At 48.3% G+C, this 22559-nt stretch overlaps 2 protein-coding genes and 1 non-coding gene across 4 annotated transcripts; 2 read left to right on the forward strand and 1 right to left on the reverse strand.

Annotated features, from left to right (window-relative positions):
* The first annotated feature begins 8418 nt into the window (after nucleotides 1-8418).
* Nucleotides 8419-10043, forward strand: SNAPIN (SNAP associated protein). 2 transcript variants are annotated; one of them, XM_087854494.1, is made up of 4 exons: nucleotides 8419-8710; nucleotides 8772-8871; nucleotides 9121-9239; nucleotides 9489-9917. In XM_087854494.1, the coding sequence occupies exons 1-4, from the start codon at nucleotides 8468-8470 to the stop codon at nucleotides 9588-9590; spliced, it is 564 nt and encodes a 187-aa protein (XP_087710620.1). In that variant the 5' UTR covers nucleotides 8419-8467; the 3' UTR covers nucleotides 9591-9917. The 2 variants fall into 2 exon arrangements, with proteins under 2 accessions (XP_087710620.1, XP_045640359.1); XM_045784403.2 differs by having other exon boundaries at nucleotides 8427-8610; nucleotides 8825-8871; nucleotides 9489-10043.
* Nucleotides 10044-10525: 482 nt separating this feature from the next.
* Nucleotides 10526-18662, reverse strand: ILF2 (interleukin enhancer binding factor 2). The gene is made up of 14 exons (XM_045784402.2): nucleotides 18545-18662; nucleotides 18066-18125; nucleotides 17834-17876; nucleotides 17083-17187; nucleotides 16430-16507; nucleotides 15760-15862; nucleotides 14769-14834; nucleotides 12959-13075; nucleotides 12406-12484; nucleotides 12046-12133; nucleotides 11390-11451; nucleotides 11198-11312; nucleotides 10886-10976; nucleotides 10526-10738 (listed from the first exon to the last, which is right to left on the reverse strand). Exons 1-14 carry the CDS (start codon nucleotides 18547-18549, stop codon nucleotides 10578-10580), a joined length of 1173 nt encoding a protein of 390 aa, XP_045640358.1. The 5' UTR covers nucleotides 18550-18662; the 3' UTR covers nucleotides 10526-10577.
* A 216-nt stretch (nucleotides 18663-18878) lies between these two features.
* On the forward strand, nucleotides 18879-18950 carry TRNAM-CAU (transfer RNA methionine (anticodon CAU)). The gene has a single exon. It is a non-coding gene; the product is annotated as a tRNA-Met (tRNA).
* The last annotated feature ends 3609 nt before the right edge of the window (nucleotides 18951-22559 follow it).

The raw sequence follows: 22559 nt of genomic DNA on the forward strand, positions 1-22559 counted from the left end.
GTGGAATTCAGAGTCCTTTTCTTCATAGGTGTATTAAAATCAGGGTGGGGGGCAGGCAGAGATGGGGCTTTGAGCCAGAAAGTGAAGAATTTGCCCTCTGAGTAAGCCTGGCAAAGAGGAGACTAATCACACAGAGTAATGTTCTGGCCCGTTGGGCCCATAGGAAGCTCCAGCGTAATGATCTTTGGCAATATTCTGGGCCCTGGCACTGGTTTCTCTTTTCCCCTGTGCTGTGGGAAAGAACCACCTCCAACCAAACCAGTTGCCAGATACATGGTACCCTAAATTGTTTGGTGGTGTGTGTGGCATGCTGGGAAGGAATTTGGTTAAGACGGCCTGGACTTGAATCCTATCTGTATGATTGGGCTTAGCCTCTGGATTGTGAGGCAAGCAGTTTAGTGCTGAGAAAAGTGACATTGAAAAGACCAGGTGGTGGTAGAGGACAGAACCATGCTTTCTAAAAAGCCACCTGATCTGGTTTCTGTGCTATAATCACTTGTCTATTAAAAATGGAATATGAGGCCATGTGATTGGAAGGGGTTTTTATTTGGGCAAGGCCAGTTGTAAGGATAGTCCCTTAGGTAGACTGCAGACTCTGGTCAGCCCCCAAGACTTGTTTGGTTTTGTTTTTGTTTTTTTTAAGATTTTATTTATTTATTTGACAAGGATAGAGACAGCCAGCGAGAGAGGGAACACAAGCAGGGGGAGTGGGAGAGGAAGAAGCAGGCTCATAGTGGAGGAGCCTGATGTGGGGTTCGATCCCATAATGCCAGGATCACACCCTGAGCCGAAGGCAGACGCTTAACTGCGCCACCCAGGCCCCCCAGCCCCCAAGACTTGTGAGGGAGGTGCTGTTTGGCAATGGACCATGTACCCTTTGCAAACACATGACTAGTTACAACAGGCACTTGCCAGGACACCTTTGGGAAGAAGGAAAGGAAAGTGCGTGGTGAGTAGGTCCCTCACCCTCTAAACTCAGCTTTGGATGACCCATCTCTCTTAGGTTATTCCCCAGTCCTCTCCCTGAGTGGCAGGTGCATGCCCCCAAATTGGACATTCATTTTAGAGCACAAGCGGGGGTGGAGAACCCCAAGCACACACCCCACGGTGGAGCCCAATGCCAGCCTCCGATTCCAGGACCCTGAGATTACGACCTGAGCTGAAACCGAGTTGGAGGCGTAACCAACTGAGCCACCCAGGTGCCCCGATCTGGTGGCTTTTGAACCACTTCCCTTGCCCCACCCCCAACCCCCACCTTTAATCCACTGAGATCCTCTTAAGATTTACAGAGGGTTTTGAGGCCTATGTGAGGAAAATAATATGGCCCGGTGGAGGGGAGGGGGCTGCAATGCCCCACACACCTCTATACCCATGTCACCCCTTCTTTTACTTGCAGATAGCCCCACATACTTTGGGCAAGGTTTCAGGTTAAAAAAATGTTGAGGGAGTTGGGAAATGGGAGAGCAGGATACTGGAATGGTGGCATTGAGCTTCACCGCACTGCCCTCCAGTTCATTGAAGGAATTCACTTGGGAGGTTGATTTCAGGACAGAGTCCTGAATGTTTCCACCCCCTGGACAAGAGAAGGGGGGGTGCTCTGCTGAGTGCTGAGTGTGGTTCAGCTTCTCCCTCATAGGGCAGCCTCGTCTAGCCCAGACACACATCCCCTGTCCCAGGGTTCTTCCAGCCCCACTGTCCTGCTCCTTTTGCCCATAAGGAGGACCTGCCCCATGTCCTCTACACGCATCTCTTACATGGGCCCAACCTGCAGTGGGGTGAGCTAATAAGACCAGGTTGGGGCTGCCATTTTCAGCATCTGTGTGAATCTGTGAACCCTGAAGCAGTTGGAGGGCGGAGGGCTGCTTTGAAGGTCCCAGTGGACCCTCCACTATAACCGTCCTACCTCATGAAGGAGTTCATTCCCAGTGGTGGGCACAAGGAACACCCCTACCAGCCTCAGGCCCTCCAGGCCTCCCTGCTGCTCACTGCAGTTTTCAGCATGTCCTGAGCCCTGTGCCCACTTCTGCCACCCTCGGTCCCAGCTGAGTGTCCAGGGTAGAGGAGACAAGGAGATCGAGCCCAGTTTCTGGGTCAGCCTTTCACTCACTCAACCACCATCGGCCAAGGGCTTGCCAAGCAGACACTGACAAGGTGTGGTTTGTTAGGAGGGTTAGGGCCCCAGCTGGCTCAGTGGAACGTGTGACTCTTGATCTCAGGGTTGTAAGTTCAAGCCCCACTTTGGGTGTAGAGATTATTTTTTAAAAACTTTTAAAAGGGAGTCTTGGGACTGCAGAGAAGAAATTGGTGAGCTGGACTGTGAAAGTCAAGGGACAGTTTGGGGTGCCTGGGTGGTTCAGTGGGTTAAGCATTTTTTTTTTTTTTTAAGATTTTATTTATTTGACAGCACAAGCAGGGGGAGTGGCAGGCAGAGGGAGAAGCAGGCTCTCTGCTGAGCAGGGAGCCTGATGCGGGGCTCAATCCCAGAACCCTGAAATCACGATCCCAGCCGAAGACAGACACCTAACTGACTGAGCTACCCAGGTGCCCCAAGCATCTGACTTTTGATCTCAGCGCAGGTCTCAATCAGGATGCTGGGTTCAAGCCCCGCATTGGGCTCCACTCTGGGCCTGGAGCCTACTTAAAAGTCAAGGGTAAGTTTGACAGAGAAGGAGGAAGAATCTCCCAAGTACAGGGAACAACAAATGTAAAGGTACAGAGGCCTAAATGTGCGTTGCCTGCTGGGGAGTGAGTGTTCAGTGGGCCTCCAAGCTAGGGTGGGAGACACACCTGACAAGATCAGGTACCCCAGAGCCTGTCTGCTAAAGAGCTTGGGCTTCATGCTTCGGGTGGTGGGGAGTCACTGAGGATTTTCAAGGCAGCCCATGGGGTGATAGCACAGAATGCTGGTGGGAGGTGCAGACGGGTTAGCAGGAGCAATGGCGGAGGCTGGGAGATCCTCAGGGCTGTTGGGTTAGTGCAATCACCGGAGTGGGCCTGAACCTGGGTAGTGGCAGGGTGTCTGGGGAGAAGCCCACACCCTCAGCAGTTTCCACGCTATCTGTTGTCTGGGTGTGTGTCAGATGCGAGAAGGCAGTTGGGGCAGCGTGAGCAAGCTGCCAGAAGTAGGGCGTGTGTGACTCCTGTCCCCCCGTGATGACCCCATGACGTCTGATCTGGAACCAATGGCAGCGTTGCTGCCCGCCATCCAGTCCAGTCTCCGTCATGCCTCCCACTCCCCAAAGTTCCAGGCCTCCAGGCCAGAGGGGCTGGCTGAGGATAGGGCCCCTGCCTCTGTAAGCCCAAACAGCAGCACCTTCCTCCCCTCCTGGGGCTTCCTGGAGTCTCATCACATAGCTCCAGCAGCAGGGCTATGCTCGGACCAGCACTGTAAGTGGGGCCTGAGAGGCTGGGACCTGGGACGAGGGCCTGGCTTGGCCTCTGTATCCCCTCCTCTTCCCATGGGCTGTCCCATCCATCCCTCTGAAGCCCAATACCTTTCCCACTGATTCCCCAGGCAATGTGGGAAGAGCAAGTGTGCCCTGGCCTCCATTTCCCTGGGCTCTGGGGACCTCTTAAGGATTCACTCCCTCCCCACAAACACAAAGTTGCCGCAATGGGGCTGTATCATCTGATTTCTGACCCAGGACCATCTTCAGACACCATCTCCAGCCTCTTAATAGGAATCTCCACGCCCCCAGGCTCCTGATACTCTATCTCCCATTTTTACCTGGTCATGCCAGCAGGAGAGATGTTCCAGGTGCCACCTGGCTGCCCTATACTCCTGCCTGGGTGGGCTCTCCAACCTGCACTGCACCCTGACCAGTGAGGGCCCTGACTGACCACATGGTCTAGGTGCAAAGGACAGCAGGACAGGGGGACCCCTGAGGGTGGAGACAGAGGCCGGGACAGCTCTAGGGCATGTGATGGTGATAGCAGTCCTCAGTCATGGCCCGTTTCCTGTGTAGGGCAGGCTGGCCCACAGGCCTGGTGTAGATAAGGCCCCAGGAAACCTCTTTAAAAGATTCACTTGATTCTCTATTTAGGTTCAATTTATTGGATTTCTTTACCCTTTAGTGTAAGATGACTATCGGCTTAAGATTTAAACATATCCATGGTGTGATCGTGTGGCTTATAATAAGAGATGTATTTAGCTCGCCTGGGTAGCTCAGCTGGTTAAGCTCCCGCCTTCCACTCCCGTCATGATCCCAGCCAGCGTCCTGGGATCCAGCCCAGCATTGGACTGGGAGGGAGGGGCGAAGGAAGGAAGGAGGGAAGGAAGGAAGGAAGGGAGGAAGGAAGGGAGGGAGGGAGGGAGGGAGGGAGGGAGGGAGGAAGGAGGGAAGGAGGGATGAAAGAAATCCTTATTTAGTCTGGTCCTGGCACAGAACTCCTAAAACCTGGAAAATTCCTGTGATGCAAGAGCAATAAAGGGCCTTTTGTTGTGTTAATGTTGACTTTCCAAAATCCTCTAGAGCTAAGGATGGAGGCTGGTTGCTAGGGGAACCAACCCCGTGTTGGGGGGGTTAGAACTTCAGTCCCACCCACCTCCCCAACCTCCCGGGGACAAGGGCTAGAGTTTCAATCCGTCACCAGTGGCTAAGGAAGCAATCGTGCCTGGGTAAGAAAGGATGGGGTTCGGGGAGCCTCATGGTTGGTGGGCACATGGAGATTTGGGGAGAGTGGTGCACCTGGAAGGCTTGGAAGCTCTGTGCTCCTTCCCCCACATGTTTACCCTCTGCATCTCTTCCAGCTGGCTGTTCCTGAGTTCTGTTCTTTCATAATAAACCGGCATTGTAGTAAGGAAGATGCTTCTCTGTGATCCGAGAGCCACTGTAGCAAATTAACTGAACCCAAGGAGGGCTGGTGGGAATCTCCCATCTATACTCGGTCAGCCAGAAGCACAGGTGACAAGCTGGGCTTGCAACTGGTGTTTGAAGGGGGGCGGCCATCAGGTACTTAACGTGTGGGATCTGATGCTATCTCCGGGGAGATAATGCCAGAATTGAGTTGAATTCTCAGAACCCAAAAGACACAGGGTTGGGAGGTACGCACAGTTGAAAAGCTATCTGGAAGTCTTAGGTGAAATGAGTTTTTCTAAAATGCCCTAAACCTTTATCCTTTGCATTTTAACCTCTTAAATTCTGCTTAAAACTGTTTAACGCACAGGCCCAAATGAAGTCACTTGCGCCAAGTCACCAAACCTGGGCTTCATACCAAACGTAATTGCAGTTTCAACCTCCCCCAGAAACGTAGTCTTATCAGTCAGGAATTTTCTGGTCAGCACCAATAAGGCAATCTGTCACAAGGGCCCTCCAAGGAAGGTGAGGTTGTCTGCGGGATAAGACCCCTCTGCCTTTCCCCCAAGGGAAGGTGACCTTGCCTGGAGCAATCCTTTCCTTTCTTTTACTAATTTTTTGCCCCACCCTCCTTCCTACAAAACCCTTCCATTTTGTGCAACTCCTCAGTGTTCCCCTCTCCTTGCTTGATTTGTGAATTACTTAATAAAGCCAATTAGATCTCGATTTATTTAGTTGAATTTTGTTTTTTAACAGGTTTTACAAAAACTCTGAAATTTGGTAACAGCTTGAAGGCCAGTGCTGGCTCTATTCATTCTTTAAATGTTATCAAATTCCAGGCATCATGGCACAAGTTCTTCAGTGAAGAAACCCCATCCCCCCCTGCTTGCACTCTGTAACATAGCAGTGGCCCTCCAGTTCTTGGCTTTTCCATAGAGGCTGTAGGAGATGTAGGTCGTAAGAAGTGCCCTGTTCTCGGGGGCACCTGGGTGGCTCAATCCGTTAAACGTCTGCCTTCGGCTCAGATCAGAATCCCAGGGTCCTGGGATCAAGCCCCATGTTGTCAGGTTCCCTACTGGGGGGGGGGCTGCTTCTCCCTCTCTCTCTCTGCCCCTCTCCCTGCTCATGTGCACTCTCTCTCTCAAATAAATTTTTAAAAAAAGAAAAGAAAACCTGTCCGCTCTCCTCGGTTACCTGAGCGGTGCTTGGGTTGACCTGCCCCGTCCCTGCTGGTCCTGAGGCGGCTCTGCAAGGAGGAGCTGTGCGGGCTCAGGTGGTAAACCCCACCAGGCCCTTTGCCCAGCAGGCTAGATGGGTGGGACAGGGGGGTGGTCACAGTTTTCAGAGGGTCCCACTTGGGGGAGGGGAGACTACAACTGGGAAGGGGGCCCTGAGAGTCAGGCCCAGGTAAGGGACAGGGATTTCCTCATCCTCCCAGTTTCTGCGAGTTCAGAACTTGGTTTAGGGACACCTAAATGCTTCAATGGCAGAGCCTAAGAGGGCAACACTGGGATGGGTGTGGAAAGGAGTAGAGGAAACAGTGAGGCCTGAGATTCCAGCTTTTTTTTTTTCCCAACTGGTGCTTTTAGAGAGTTGCTGTCCCCACATGTCCCATGGGTGGGCTCCCTGGTCAGACCCTGATCTGGTTAGACTCCAGGACTCCTGCTTATCACAAAGGAGTCAGAAGCCGAAGGTGGAGCGCTGGCCTTGGCAGAGCTGAGGAGCGTGAGAAGGCCCCAGAGACCTGTCCTTTTATCTTTCTAGTTTTCCCCCCATCTCCTCTCTCCTCTGTGGTTGCTACCTGGCTTTCCCCTTAGAGGATGTGCTTTCAGTTTGTTAAAGAGCAAAAACTCAAATGAGTAAATTTGAAGATCTAATTGGCTTTATTAAGTAATTCACAAATCAAGCAAGGAGAGGGGAACACTGAGGAGTTGCACAAAATGGAAGGGTTTTGTAGGAAGGAGGGTGGGGCAAAAACATAATAGTAAAAGAAAGGAAAGGATTGCTCCAGGCAAGGTCACCTTCCCTTGGGGGAAAGGCAGAGGGGGGGTCCTTTCCTGCAAATGACCTCGCCTTCCTTGGGGAGGGGTGGGGAGATGGAGAGGGCCCTTGTGACAAATTGCCTTATTGGTGCTGACCAGAAAATTCCTGACTGACCAGTTAAGACTACATTGCTGGGGGAGGCTGAAACTGCAATTAGGTTTGGTATAAAGCCCAGATCTGCTGACTTGGCCTGACATCAGTGACCCCATCTTGGGTTGTTGGTTTTCTTTCAACAGACCCTTGCCTGGTCTCTCTTACAGAGGTATCCAAGAAACCATGGAAAGATGAATTCTAAAGTCCCTTTCTGGAAAAAAAATAAAATCTTTCAGGGGTGCCTGGCTGACTCAGTTGGTGGAGCATGAGACTCTCGATCTCCGGGTGGTGAGTTCAAGACCCACGTTGGAGGTAGAGTGTACTTTAAAAATAAATAAATAGAGGCACCTTGGTGGCTCAGTTAAGTGTCTGCCTTCGCTCAGGTCATGATCCCAGGGTCCTGGGATCCAGTTCTGCTCAGCGGGGAGCCTGCTTCTCCCTCTGCCTGCCACTCCCTATGCTTGTGCTCTCTGTCAAATAAATAAATAAAATCTTAAAAACAAAACAAAAAACACTTCCTCTTTTATTCCTGAGGATGAAGCACAAGGCCGAACATTCTGGTGCCATTTATCTCGGGGGACCCCTTTGCCCTCAGGAGAAATTCTACATGCACCTTACCCGACGGTGTAAAGTCACAGGACTGTGAGCCGCTGGAACACTCTAGAGCTTAAGAGACTGTACTTTGTGTTGAGAATTAAACAAGACATGTAAACTCTGGAAAGCAATGAAAAACACAAAACTAAGGAAACTTTTTGAAGGAATGAAAATATGGAAACATATGTAGGTTTTAAATGTTGCTTTACTGTGGCAAACTACACATAAAATTTACCACTTCAACTATTTTTAAGTGTACAGTTAAGTGACATTAAGTAAATTCACATTACCGTGTCATCATTACTCATCTCTAGAACTTTTTAGTCATCCCATACTGAAACTCTACCCATTAAACAGTAATTCCCCTGGCAACCCTGTTCTGATAGAGACCTAGACCACATTTCATCTCCATGAATTTGACTGCTCTAATAACCAGACATAATCTGTCCTTCTGCTCCGCTTATTTCACTCAGCATAGTCTCCAAGCCTCATCCACATGGTGGCATGTATCAGAATTTCATTCCCTTTTAAGACAATAATATTCCTATGAAGTTTTGTAGACACTATAGTGACATTAAAAAGTACTCTCTCAAAGTCAGAAATACGAGACTACATATATTATAAATACAATCTGGTTAGCACGGGAGGGCAAAGCGCAACCGGCGAGACAAGCATTTTTCACCTTTGCAGAACACCAAAGATAACCGCCCCCAAAACAGCGCCTCCCAGCCCCGCGGAGGTCTGGAGACGCCCCCCAAACACCGCCTCTCCGGGGGCCTCCGAGGAACTGCAGCTCGGCTCCGCCCGGCCCGGCCCGCCCCCGGTCGCTGAGACTCTGGGCCCAGTCGGCAGCTCCCGGGCGTCCCCTGGTGGCGCACTTCAGCGCGACTCCAGTTCCCGGCGGCCCGCGCGGCACGCTCCCGGCGGAAGGGCTGCTCGTGATGGCGGCGGCTGGTTCCGCCGCTGTGTCCGGGGCAGGGACACCAGTGGCGGGTCCCGCAGGCCGCGACCTCTTCGCCGAGGGGCTTCTCGAGTTCCTGCGACCCGCTGTGCAGCAGCTGGACTCTCACGTCCACGCCGTCAGGTCCGAGAGAGAGGGGCGAGGCGGGGCCGCTCCTCGGGGGAGAGCGGACCTGTGCCGGAAGGGGCGGGGCCTGTGCCGGAAGGGGCGGCCGGCCGGGCGGGTGAGCTGGAAGCCGGGCGTAGTAGGCCTTTCTCCCGGCATTTGGGGGCTCCCTGGGGGAGTGGGGTTTTCGAGTCCCATTAACTAACAGTGTGTGCCTCTTACCTCTTTGCAGAGAGAGCCAGGTAGAGCTACGAGAACAAATTGACAACCTAGCTACTGGTGAGTAAGCACCCCGTAGACCAGCGACCCTGCAACGCACTTTTAGGGCCTCATGTTTAGCGGAGCTCGGCGTACGTTTCGGTCGTTTGCTTGCAGGGCTGCAGGGCTGCAGTGGATTCCTGCTTTCATGAGTTTTTAGTGGCCGGCCCATGCGAGTGCAGGCGTGTTTGCATCCTTCACCAGCCTGCTCTTCCTACGAACATGAAGGGAACCATTAGGTGTTAGCTTCTCCTTCCTTCCATCCCCCAGAACTATGCCGAATCAATGAGGATCAGAAAGTGGCCCTGGACCTCGACCCCTACGTGAAGAAGCTACTTAATGCCCGGCGGCGGGTTGTCTTGGTCAACAACATTCTACAGAATGCGCAGGTAAAATAATTCCCCGCCAGCAGTGATTCTTTACAGGTCCTCAGGGACATCCCGAAGTCCCCAGTGCAATGAAAGAAAGGGAGTTGTCAACTAGTGTCGGGCGTAATAGAACTTTGTATTCAGTACGTCCTTAAATTCCTTAGAAGACTGACATTGAGACGGAACAAGCCCAAGGTGTCTTCCCGCAACTAGTCGACAGGGAGTGCTGAAGCCTTTCAAAAAGTTATGATTCCATATCTTGTCTTGTAGGAACGGCTGAGGCGACTAAACCACAGTGTGGCCAAGGAAACAGCCCGCAGGAGGGCAATGCTCGATTCCGGAGTTTACCCTCCTGGTTCCCCCAGCAAGTAACAGGCCAAGAGATGGGACCCATATGTGGCCTCAGAGTAGCACAAGTACTGTTCCGCAGCTGCCTCGTTTCCTCCGGGACTCCCTGTAGACCTTGGAATATCAAAAAGGCAGCCCAGCTGTTTCTGTTTGAAGCACTTAAGTCTTACCCGTTTATATGGGGGCCCAAAGAAACCTGTGTACAGCAGGACTAATGATCCCAAAGGATTTATTATGGCTCTTGCTTCCAAGAATGAGCTGAGGCCTCTACACACTCAAGACCCAACTCCTCTACCTTCAGGCCTAGTTCTGTTCTTCTGTTGCATGTCCGCTACTTGTGACTTTGTGTACAGAGGATTTGGAGAAGAGGGCAAAGTCAAGGTAATGACTCCTATCTACCTTTTGTTGATTGCACTTGGCTTGAATATAGTAGCAGTACTGCTAGAACCATTTAATTCAATAAATGCTTAAACGGTGTTCTAGTTTACTCTGGTAAATGGAAAGGTTCCAAGAGTCTTTGTACTTTAATTCAAATATAGCTTCAAATTGTGATCTAGTGTTTACAATGAAAAGACTCAAGTATCATTTTCACTGAGAGTACAGAAAGCAAAAAAGGTTGTCAGATGCCAAGGAAAAACACGACCAGGAGCCCTACTAGGAAGTACTTTAATAATTTTTCTTAGAAAAAAAAAAAATCCAGACATTACAGTTCACAACATTTCAACAACAAAGTACTGGTTGAGAGAGGTTTCCAGGAACTGGGTTCTCTGAAGTCTTAGGAAGAAAAGCTCGTCTCCTGCTTCACTATAGATGAATGGCATAGGTCATAAAAGGGAGACTTCTGGCTACTAAGCCAATGAGAACCTAGTGGAATGACACTTCTTCTATAGAGTTTATTTTCCTTCCTGTCTCCCTTATCCCTCAGAAGTGCCACCACATAAAGCCTGGTAGCAGTTAGCTTAGGCTGCAGTCTTCCCCCTGGACAAGAAAGGCGGCGAAGAGACAGGAAAGTCACTCCTGAGTCTCCATGCTTTCCTCTTCCTCTCCTTGAGGCGGTTCTTCTGTATTCTCTTCCTCTTCCTCTCCTTCCTTCTTCTCTGGTGGCTTCTCATAAGCCTTTTCTGAAGGTGTCACTATCACCCCATCCCAGGTAGATATTTCAGAAGCAAGATCTAAAAAGAAAAGTGATTTCAGGCCAAGTAGCCCAGCATACAAGTCATGACCTACACAGTAGAAATATTAAGACATCTGAGTAGTGCAGTGCTTCTTTGCAGACCACAGAGCAGCATAAAAAACCCTGACCCACAGGGATCACTCACAGCTGGCATCACCCTCCTGGCCAAGAATCTTCCGAAAACCACCATGTGAGAGGATTCGGACCAGAGTCTGAGCTGTGTAGCATACCATGTCCTAAAGGAGAGCAAAGTGAGGGTAAACTAGCAGGATGGATTAAAGAAACTTATCTGATGAACATTCTCATAAAAATAAAAATGAAGATAACTTTAATTTCAAGACCAAAGTCTGTGAGAACCCCTAAATCCGGACCCCTAAAGACCACATTCCCTTTGCCTTCTGACCTGGGAGTATTCAAGAGTGGGGCACAACAGACCATATCAAAGCTGTCCCAATACCTGTTGTTCCAGAGTCATGACTGTGTGTACTCTGAAGTTGCCACTCTCACAGGGGTCAGTGATACCCACTGACCCTGGAAGGAACAGTCCTGCAGCCAGAATCTGTAAGCAACGCCTGAAACACACAAGAACATTACAAGAACACAAAAGACCACTTACATCCAGCCCCAAACCCAAAGCAGCATGTCATACCTGTATGCCACGTTTAGGGCCAAAGGCTGTCTGGTGGGATTGTTCATCACAGCATAGTGCCCCTGAAAAATAAACAATCTGGTAGGTGTGCCGTAAACTTGGCATGTCTAGCCAAACAGAAACTTCAAACCATCAAAGAGAAAACTGGTTATCAAGGCCTAGCTACAATGTTCAGAAGCAATTCTGAAATGGCTGTTCATTCAGTAACTTCCTTCTGTTACTGAAATGACACCAGTAACAAAAAGGCATAGGAGCAGAGGCGCCTGAGTGGCGCAGTCGTTAAGCGTCTGCCTTTGGCTCAGGGCGTGATCCCGGCGTTATGGGATCGAGCCCCACATCAGGCTCCTCCGCTGGGAGCCTGCTTCTTCCTCTCCCACTCCCCCTGCCTGTGTTCCCTCTCTCGCTGGCTGTCTCTATCTCTGTTAAATAAATTAATAAAATCTTTAAAAAAAAAAAAAAAAGGCATAGGAGCAGCCAATTACTCATTCAAATGAATACTCCAAAAGCCCAAGGAAGTAATAAACCTTGAGTATTTACTGGATTACTTGCCCACCATGAAATTTATTTTCAGCTTCACCAAACTTCAGACCCTGATAGGTTTCAAAATAACTACTATTAAATAGCGATGAACAGGAACTCCCAATTGCCCTTCTTACGAGTAGGTCAAGGATCCAGGGTGTGAGGGGCTCAAAGCCAGGAAAACGAATCCTCAGGTCTTTCAGCAGTCTGATGAGAACTTTAACTCTGAAGGTAAGAGGGACCCAGAGATTAAAGGTAATAAGATCATGTATTTCTATCCCTGAAGTACAGAGCTGATGCTATTTCCAAAACTACACATTCTGTTTCAATCTAAATTTGTTTACTTGAGGTTAAACCCCCTCCACACACACACACCAAAAAACAACCCTGACAAATTATAGCCAAAAAAGTTCTAACAGAGGAAGTATGGGGGATCCAGCTACTCACTGTTAATTAGAAGGATTAAATTATTTTAACTCAAATAGTGAGTGACTCACGTGGACTGAGAAGCATTTTCCTCAAACCAACGGGCATGTCTGATGGCTGCTAAGGCGCTCTGTAACACTTTGATATCCACTAGAAAACAAGCACAACAGGCCACGATGAAACACTCCATTAAGCAATTCAACCTGGTTGCTATAGCCCACGAACTCGGAAGGAAGACAGGGTAACTTCCTAATTTCTTAAACCACCCCATGTTCCTTGTATCAGAAAATCATTCACCCAAAAATCCCTATTCCTCCCCCAAATCAAATCTATAAGCATGCAAGATCCACCGCTTTCTCCAAAAGCCTACCCCCCTCCATAAATATTTCCTCAGTACTTAAGTCCTCCCCTCCAGTTGCTTTCTTAGCCATCCCATGTGACAATTTCACTAGCAAGCTGGTAAAACTCTCCAAATTACAGAGGAAGACAGCTAAGTCTGGCTGTCAGCTTAGGTTCAGAAGGTTTCATGTGGAACAGCAACAAGCTAATAAGTAAACTCAACAGCAACCTTATACCATGTTTTGATTTCCCCCCAACTATCCCAGCAATAGAAAAAAAACTAACAGTGGAGTTCTGGGTCCAGTTTTCGGAGATTGGGTGGCACTGTTGTAATGAGAATCTTCACTGTAGCATCAGAAGAACTGATCTCAAAGCCAGTTTCATTGGTCAGCATGGTCAAAACTGAAAGAAAATAAAAAACTGTAACTTTCCCATTTCCTTTAGATGACCAGAGGTAAATCTACAGTGGGAGTAGGGGAACAGATGGGTTTTTAAAAAAAGCTAGAGTCCAGTGGTGCCTGGGTACCTCAGTCCACTGCGTGTCTGACTGTCGGTTTTGGCTCGGGTCCTAATGTCAGGGTCGTGAGATCAAGCCCCATGTTGGCCCTGCACTGGGCGCAGAGTCTGTTTGTCCCTCTCCCTCCCCCTCTGCCCCTTCTTCCCTGCGACCGAGTACTCTTATCTCTCTAATAAATAAAATCTTAAAAAAATATATTCAGATGGGCTCCTGGGTGGCGTAGTCGTTAAGCGTTTGCCTTCAGCTCAGGGCGTGATCCCAGCGTTCTGGGATCGAGCCCCACATCAGGCTCCTCCGCTGGGAGCCTGCTTCTTCCTCTCCCACTCCCCCTGCCTGTGTTCTCTCTCTCGCTGGCTGTCTGTCTCTGTCACATAAATAAATAAAATCTTAAATATATAGGGGCGCCTGGGTGGCATAGCGGTTAAGCATCTGCCTTCGGCTCAGGGCGTGATCCCGGCGTTGTGGGATCGAGCCCCGCATCAGGCTCCTCTGCTATGAGCCTGCTTCTCCCACTCCCCCTGCTTGTGTTCCCTCTCTCGCTGGCTGTCTCTCTCTGTCGAATAAATAAATAAAATCTTTAAAAAAAAAAAAAAAGAAAGAAAATTAAAAAAAAATCTTAAATATATATATATATTCAGAGTCCAGGATGAGGGTTCAGAATGCAATTTTAAAAGTAACAGAGAGGGGCGCCTGGGTGGCTCAGTTGTTAAGCATCTGCCTTCGGCTCAGGTCCGGCTCCCTGCTCATCAGGAAGCCTGCTTCTCCCTCTTCCACTCCCCCTGCTTGTATTCCCTATTTCACTGTCTCTGTCAAATAAATAAATAAAATCTTTAAAAATTAAATAAAAGTAAAGAGATGGGGCACCTGGCTGGCTCAGTGGATAGAGCATGGGACTCTTGATCTCTGGGTTGTAAGTTCAAGCCCCATGTTGGGTATAGAGATTACTTAAATTTAAGAAAATAAAAAGTAGGCGTGTTTGGGTGGCTCAGTTGGTTACACATCTGACTTGATTTTAGCTCGGGTCATGATCTCAGGGTTGTGGGATTGAGGCCTGCATCTGACTCTGCATTCAGCGTGCAGTCTGCTTGTCCCTCTTCCTCTGCTCCAACCTGATCTCTAAGTAGATAAAATCTTTAAAAAAAAAAAAAAGTAGGCACTTGGGTGGCTTAGTTGGTTAAGCATCTGCCTTTGGCTCAGGTCATGATCCCAGAGTCCTGGGATCAAGCCCCATATCGGGCTCCCTGCTCAGAAGGAAGTCTGCTTCTCCCTCTCCCTCTGGTGCTCCCCCTACTTCTGCACGCTGTCTCCCTCTCTTGCTCTGTAAAATAAATAAATAAAATATTTGAGAAAATTTAAAAAAACAAGTGTCTTGACTGAAAAAAAAAAAAAAAAGGTAAATAAAAGTAAAGGAGATGAACAGGATTTTAAACACTGGAGATCACTGCTAAAAACTTCCCCAACATAAAACTCTTCATTCACTCTTCCTCCTAGCCTGACGTGACTTTGTTAAAAGTGTACTTGTAATTATGCACCTAGCTCCTATGACCATTAAATACATGTTCAGCAACAAACTCAAACCTTCAGAAGGATCCTGCGCTCTTAGGCTTTCCACAACTTTGTTCCCTAGGGCAGCAACAGCTTCCACTAGATGAAGAGAAAAGGAAACCATGAACATTATAATTATTTAAAGACTTTCTGTACATCTCTACACTACTCCACCCTCCGATTTCTGCCCCACATGCAAGCCTGGAGCAACGGCAAGCAAGAATAAACACTTTTACAAGGGGAAAACTAACACGTGAACACAGAAACTCGAAGGCTCAGGGAACAGGATACCTCCTATACCCATACCCCCCCCTTTTTTTTTAAATAGTAGTGGCACTAATGCCATTTTGGGCTGGATAATTCTTTGAAGGTTGGAGGATAGAATATATCCTGAGCACTGTAGGATGCTTAGCGGTATTCCTGATCTCTAATCCTTTGATGCCAGTAGCCCAAACTGTCTGCAGACACTGCCAAATATCCCGTGGAAGACAAAAATCACCAAACGAGAAACACTGCCCTTTAGTAACTAACCATACAGTCTATCAGACACATGGTCCAGACTTTGTCCCTTCTTACCCCAACACACGTTAAAAAAAATAAATTTCCCATTTGTCTTCTAAACCACCTTACTCACCAGAAATTTGGGCTTTAGGGGCACCTGGGGGGCTCAGTTGGTTAAGTGGCTGCCTTCGGCTCAGGTTATAATCTCATGGGCCCTGGGATCGAGCCCTGCATCGGACTTCCTCCTCAGTGAGGAGTCTGCTTCTCTCTCTGCCTCTCCCTGCCAACCCCCCCCCCAATCCCGCCACTCATGCTCTTGTTCTCTAATAAATAAAATCAAGGACAGAAAAGGAAAGGACAGGAAAGGACAGAGGAAAAGGGAAGGGGAAGGAGAAGGAGAGGAGAGGAGAGGAAAAAAGAGAAAAGAGAAAAGGAAGGAAGAAAAAGAAAAATCTGAGCTTTAAAGATCCCTATGCCTCAAACTCAACTTTCTGCTCCTGTGGCCAGAAACAGGGGCACTCACATGTTGGTAGAATCTTTAGGATTACCACCAGGTCAGCTACGTTGTGTCCTGTAGTCATTGTTCCCTTTTTATATGATCCCACCTGTCGGACTTCTTCAATTTGCTGTTGGAAAGGGATTTCAGGGGGAGAAAAATGTAGAAGTGAAAAAGACTGTCTAGGGGAGCCTGGGTGCCTGCTGGTTAAGCATCTGTGTCTGACTTCGGCTGGGGTGGTGTTCTCAGGGTCCTGGGATCTGTCTGCATCGGGCTCCCCACTCAGCAGAGATTCTGCTTATCCCTCTGCCCCCCCCAACCCCCACACCCCCGCTTGTGTTCATGTGCACGCGCGCTCTCTCAAATAAATAAAACCTTGGGGGGAAAAAAAGACTGTCTAGTTCCTCTCAGAAGTCAATTACAACACAATTATTACCCAAATTAAGAAGTAGCAGAAGTCAAATCATATCCCAAAACAACCACATGAAAAGCCTAATACGTTATGGCTAGCTGATAACACTGATAGAAGTCCTGTCCCTAAGATCTCCACTACAAAGGAATTCCACTGTACTTTCCTTCCCATTTTAGGCTTGGCTTTGGAGAATAAGTAACTGAAGAATTAAGATATGGGCGCCAAGGAAATGCTACCCACACTACCAAAGCTGCCCTTTCCTATGAATAATCATTAAAAACTCACCACTTCAAATGTCCCTGGAGCCACAATCAAATTGTCAATCACATTGTTTATTTTCGTCACCAAAGAAAGGATAGACGCCTGAAAAACAGCAGGAAACAAAAATACCCTAGGGGAGCCTGGGTGGCGCAGTCGTTATTAAGCGTCTGCCTTCGGCTCAGGGGCATATGGGATTGAGCCCCACATCAGGCTCCTCTGCTGGGAGCCTGCTTCTTCCTCTCCCACTCCCCCTACTTGTGTTCCCTCTCTCTCGCTGGCTGTCTCTATCTCTGTCAAATAAATAAATAAATAAAATCTTTAAAAAAAAAATACCCTAAAGTGAAAAATTATAAGCAACTTCTCAGAGTTTGAGTATTTTCGCCTAATACCTTCTATACAATCTGAATCAGTATCTACATAGGGCTTTGAAAACACTCTTTCTGGCCTTGAATATGAGAGAGGAGAGTAACTTTTTGACCCAAAAATAGGTCCCCCAATAAAGATATAAATGCATATGTAATCTGTTTTTATAATCCACCAGGCACACTCCCTCCACCCACAGTGAGAAGTCTAAACTTCTGTGGAGTTCAGACTCTCGGAACAGTAACCTCACCAGGAGTTAGTCACTTCTCTAGCTTTCTTAGAGAAAGCTCAGGAAGAGAGCCAAAAGAATATACCTGTTCAGCAGAATTAGGAGCAAGGTCCTGATTCCTCTTCAACAAGGCCTCACTGAAGGAACTTTCATCAGGGGCTGGCTTGACCCGGGGGAAGGCCATTTCACACTAAAGCAGAAAGAAACAATGATATACTATTTATCAAAAGTACTATATAGGAGAGATCATTTTCTCCACTGCCACAACAGAAACAACTGAAAATAGAAAATTCTATACTTGTTTTTACTCCTTAAGATATTCAAATCAGGGGGGCGCCTGGGCGGCTCAGTCAGTGAGGCATCAGCTTCAGCTCAGTCATGATCCCAGAGTCCTGAGATGGAGTCCCTCATCAGGCTCCCTGCTCAGCCGGGAGTCTGCTTCTCCCTCTGCCTTTCCCCTTGGCTTGTGCTCTCTTTCTCACTCTCTCTCTCTCCAATAAATATTTTTATTTAAATCTTAAAAAAAGAAAAAGATATTCAAACCAGGATACCTGCGGGAAGGACTAGCCATAATTTAAGCTCTCGCTGGTTTTACATTAACAGATAAACCAGAGACACAGTTAATTCTTCAGAACAAAGATTACAATCCTGTTACTGTCAATAGCAGCCGAAGAATTATTTTCCCCACCGTGTTCACACGCAGCTGACTCAAAACCCCAGCTCCGTTCACTGACCCCTTTTTGGACCGGTACCGCTATTCGACCTCACTACCAGGGAGATGCTGGGTTCCAGGAAACTACAAGGGAGCAGCGGTGAACAGGAGCCAAGGTACTCACCAAATAGAAATCGAACGGAATGTGTGGCACAAAGGGCCTGAACCTAAAACAAGAAAAACAATCCAAATGACTCCTCAGAAAAACCGAACTGCTTGGCATCATGAGGCCGACGTCGTTGGGCAGGAGCGCACGAAGGGAGAGGCTCCCAAACCACGGCCGGACCTCGCGAGAGCGGGCAGCCGCAGTCCCCTACACGCGGCGTCCACGGCTGACCGAAGGACCCGGCACTCACCCTCCTCCGGGGCCTCCTCGGGAACCAAAGCGCCCGCCGCGACCTCGGCCTCTGTCGCCCCTAGAAAGGCAGAGATTTCCGCTCGTTCTGACGGCGGAAGGCACCTCCACGGCGCTGCACTTCCGCTCGCAGGGGCCCCGCTCCCACGGCCCCTCCTCATTCCCAGTACCCCCGCTTCCAACACCGCGCCCACCCCGGGAGCCCGGGACGCGGCAGCCCCGCACGCCTCACAGACCAGAGCGGCCGCTCCTGGATCCGCCGGAGGGGTAAACCCTGGGTGCCCCGGCGCCGCCATACGCCGTCCAGACGCGCCCCCGGCGCCCGTCTGCCCGGCCTGCCGCGGCCCCCGCCCGCCGCCCGCCGGCCTCCGGCAGCCCCCGGACACGCGGCCCGTTCCGGGACTCGGTTCCCGTCGGCCTACTCCCCCAAAGTTTTCGCGCGAGTACGGTAGCCCGGTCCAGAACACCCCACTGCCCTACCTCATGGCGCCCTAAAACCCGAACAATGGAGTCCACACCAACCGCCCCTCTCCTCAGAGAAGCAGACACCCGAGACGCGGCTTGTCGGCGCGTCCCAACAAACTCTGGCGCGATTGGCCCTCGCCCTACCCCGCCGCTAGTGCCCATTGGTTTACTTTGGCAGAGCGGCCTGAGAGCCAATAAGAAACGCCTGCTGTGTCAGAAATTAGCCAATAAGAACAGATTTAACAGTAGCGACGATTTTTTTTTTTTTAAACAGACACTAGATGGCACGATAGAGAGGCGGCTTCATAGAGCTTTCTTTAGGAATTAGGAGAAGTCGTTTTTCTTAAATAGCAGAGTGGCGCAGCGGAAGCGTGCTGGGCCCATAACCCAGAGGTCGATGGATCGAAACCATCCTCTGCTATGAGGTGTTTTCTTCCCTCTGCTTATTTCAAGTGCTCATAACCCCCCCCTCTTTCCTCCCTGGAAATGCAAACCTCAGAACCGTTTTTGCCATCGGGAAGTGAAGGGACTAGGAAGGCACTTAAGGCAACACTACAACCCTGGGTGGAATTCACCGAAGGCTGGAGAAGCGGACTATACTGATTGAATCAGAAGGAAAAGCACTGATGATGACGGACTAGAAGAGAAACTAAGGCAGCCCTTGAAAGAGAGTTCAGAAAAAGCGAGCAGAGGAAGGGGAGAGGACCCGCCAGCGCCCGCGCCAGGTCGCAGCTCCCCTCGCAGACCCGCCCCTCTGCGGCAGGCGGCTCCTTGCGCGCCTGCGCAGGCGCTGTCCCCAGCTTTGGGATGGCGCCGGCTGCAGCGCTGCTTTTGTGCCTCCTGAGTCCTTTTTCTCGGGCTTCTCGCCTTCTTTTGGGCTGATTATGTTTTATTTCCTTCCCCGCCTCTCTTAATTGGAGGTTACGCACTTTTTCTACTCTTTCAGTGGTTACTCTAAAAATTACAACATGCGGTAGCAGCTCTTTTTGCCCACGGGTCCCTATGTTTTAATTAAATCACCGTTTTGCATCAATCAATCAATCAATCAATTGATTAAAATAAAATAAAAATTACGACATGCATCCTTGATTTAGTAAGGTCTAATTGTGTGCAATACTTTTGCCCTCCTGGTGAAAAATGCAGGGATAACTTAGTTGCTTTTACCACCAGTACTCCCCCCAGAATTATATGCTACTGCTGCTGTGTAATTCTTCTAAGGACTTCACTGTTGTATAATTTATTACAGCAAAATGCACAGATCTTAAGCTTTCATCTCGATTAATTTTGAGTAATGTATTCCCTCCGTGTAACCATCACCCAGATTAAGATAAAGAACATTATCACCTCAGAAAGTTCGCTCTTGACCCTTTACCCGGCCCCTAGAGGCATTCATGATGCTGATTTCTGTGAGCATAGATTAGGTTTGTCTGTTCTTGAACTTCATATAAACGGACTCACACTGTACGTACTCTTCTTTCATTTAGTTTCTCTTGCTTGACATGTTTCAAGATTCTTCCACATTTTTGCATTTATCAGCAATTTGTCGATTTTTATTTATGAGTAGCATTCCCATTACATAATTATATCCACTCTCCTGTTGAGCCATTCTCCAACTGGCTGGGACACACAGGAACACATTTGGGTTGTTTCCACTTAGGAGCCATTATGAATAAAGCTGCTAGAACATTTTTGTAGAAGATTTGTGTGGCCAGATGCATTTGTTTCTCTTGGTAGGTATACATGTGTACATTATTTAAATTCTGTATATATTTTCTTTCTTTCCTTCTTTCTTTTTGAAAGTAAGCTCTACGTCTAACGTGGGGCTCAAACTGACTAACCTGAGATCAAGAATCAGGGCTTTCTGGGCTGAGCCAGCCAGGTGCCCCTTTCACCTTTGTTTTTGAAGGACATTTTCTCTGGATAAGGAACTCTAGCTTGTAAGTTATTTTCCTTCAGCACATTTACCATATTATTTTACTATCTTTGGCTTTCATTTTTGCTGTGAAAAAAATTTTTTTGCCAACCTAATGGTTGCTCCTTTGAAGGTAATCAATCCTCTTTTTTTCTATTTTAAAGATTTTGCCTTTGATTTAATTTCCCGCTTTTTCACCTTGATGGGTCGAAATATGTACGTTTTTAATCTTACTTGAGGTTTGTTGAACTTCTTGACTCTGTGGGGCTTTTTCTCCCCCCTCCTTCCTGGGCTCCACATTTTTTCACAGTATCCTTTCTGTCTCTAACACTCTCATGTTTTTCATTCTTGTTTAATCTGTGCTTTATTCTGGGTCGCTTCTTCATTCTTTCTTCCAACTCTTCAGTTGAGTCTGACTTACTCTTAAACCTACTGATTAATTCTTGTTTTTTTAATATTTTGGGGTGTGAATTTTCTATTTACTTCTGATTTACCTGACTCCAAGGCTTCCCCTGGCAGTGAAGCTTTCAGGATCTTAACCCCAAAGCGGAAGATGGTTTGCCAGGTTTCTCACCTCTGGGGACATTTTGTCTCACTTGCCCCACATATTCTGCCACCAGTTCGCATCTGCAAATGACTCCAGGGTAAAAGCAGTCGTACTGCTGGCCTCGCCTCTATGCTTTCCTGTCTTTCGTGTTCTCAACACCGGTTAATTCCTCACTGTCTTATTAGTGCTTTGAGTTTTTAAAGTATTTCCTCCAACATTTTTAGTTGTCTTCAGCTCAGAGATTGGGCAAATTGTTCAGTCCCCCATTGTTGAAAGAGGGGCTCAATGACTAAAGTAGGTGTAGTCATTTGAGTGTAGTCATTTCTCCTGAGCTCCACTCCACTAATCCAATGGCCCCCCTGAACACCCCCACTTGGGGCTCCACAGGCACCTCACACCCAATAAACTAAAATGGTTATCACCCCCCCCAAATCTGCTTCTTCAGCTCTTCAGCAAATGGGTCAATGTCACCTAAACTTCAATTATTTGTATATTGTCTTCTCTTCTTGAAGACCAATTGATTCTACCTATAAAACATCTCTCTATAGTCAACAATATTATGCACTTAAAAAGTTGTTGGGGGGGGGGAGTGCCTGGGTGGCTCAGTCAATTCCTTAGGCTCAGGTCATGATCACAGGGTCCTGGCATTGGGCTCCTGCTCAGTGGGGAGTCTGCTTCTCCCTCTGCCCCTTCCCCTGCTCATTTTTTCTCTCTCTCTCTCGCTTACTCTCTCAAATAAATAAAATCTCAAAAAAAAAAAAAAAAAAAAAAGAGGGGCACCTGGCTGGCTCAGTTGGTAGCACATGAGACTCTTGGTCTTGGAAACGTGAGTTTGAGCCCCAAGCTGGGGACAGTTTACTTAAAAAAATAAATAAAGGGGGCATTAAAAATTTTTTAAGAGGGTAGATCTCATGTTAAGTGTTCTTAACACACACACACACACACACACACACACACGAAAGGACAGAAGGAAACATTTGGAGGTGATGGGTATGTTTATTACCTTGCTATTGTGGTGATGGTTTCACAGGTGTATGCATATGTCCAAACTCATCAATTGTATAAATTAAATATGTACAGTTTATGCCGTATCAATTATACCTCAATAAAACTAGTTTTTTTAAAAAGTCCCCTCCCCCCAAAAAAGTTGCCCAATCTCCTATCTACCTCTATTAGCCTCTGGAGCACCCCATACAGGACAAAGACTTTATGCCTATCACACAAAAGCTTTCAAGACCTGCCCTCTGCTGCCTCCTCTTGCCTCTTCTCAGTCATTCTTTTTTTTTTTTTTTTTCATTTGTCAGAGAGAGAGAGCACAAGCAGGGGGAGCCACAGGCAGAGAGGGAGAAGCAGGCTCCCCGCTAAGCAAGGACCCTTGCTTGATCCCAGGACTCTGGGGTCATGACCTGAGCCGAAGGCACCCAGGTGCCCCTCTCTTCCGTCATTCCTACACGTTACATCATAGATCAGGATTGAAAATATAAACTCCTACAGCAGCCAGGCAGGTGGAGCAAATGAGTGAACAGGGTGGGTAGGAACTGTGATGGACTAGATTCATCTCAAGGAAGGGA

This window comes from Ursus americanus, chromosome 2 (assembly GCF_024610735.1).
Source record: "Ursus americanus isolate L20-20 chromosome 2, mUrsAme1.1.p, whole genome shotgun sequence".
In the NCBI taxonomy this organism is placed as follows: Eukaryota; Metazoa; Chordata; class Mammalia; order Carnivora; family Ursidae; genus Ursus; species Ursus americanus.

What these genes read in the sequence shown, in the direction of transcription:
- ILF2 (XM_045784402.2), bottom strand. An exon ending in CTCCTAATTCTGCTGAACAG is followed by an intron (nt 16,508 to 17,082) that starts GTATATTCTTTT and finishes GCTGTTTTTCAG; the next exon opens with GCGTCTATCCTTTCTTTGGT. An exon ending in GCCCTAAACGTGGCATACAG is followed by an intron (nt 11,313 to 11,389) that starts GTATGACATGCT and finishes TGTGTGTTTCAG; the next exon opens with GCGTTGCTTACAGATTCTGG.
- SNAPIN (XM_087854494.1), top strand. Translation starts at nt 8,468, where the DNA reads ATGGCGGCGGCTGGTTCCGCCGCTGTGTCCGGGGCAGGGACACCAGTG. An exon ending in AGGGGCGGCCGGCCGGGCGG is followed by an intron (nt 8,711 to 8,771) that starts GTGAGCTGGAAG and finishes TCCCTGGGGGAG; the next exon opens with TGGGGTTTTCGAGTCCCATT. An exon ending in AATTGACAACCTAGCTACTG is followed by an intron (nt 8,872 to 9,120) that starts GTGAGTAAGCAC and finishes TCCATCCCCCAG; the next exon opens with AACTATGCCGAATCAATGAG.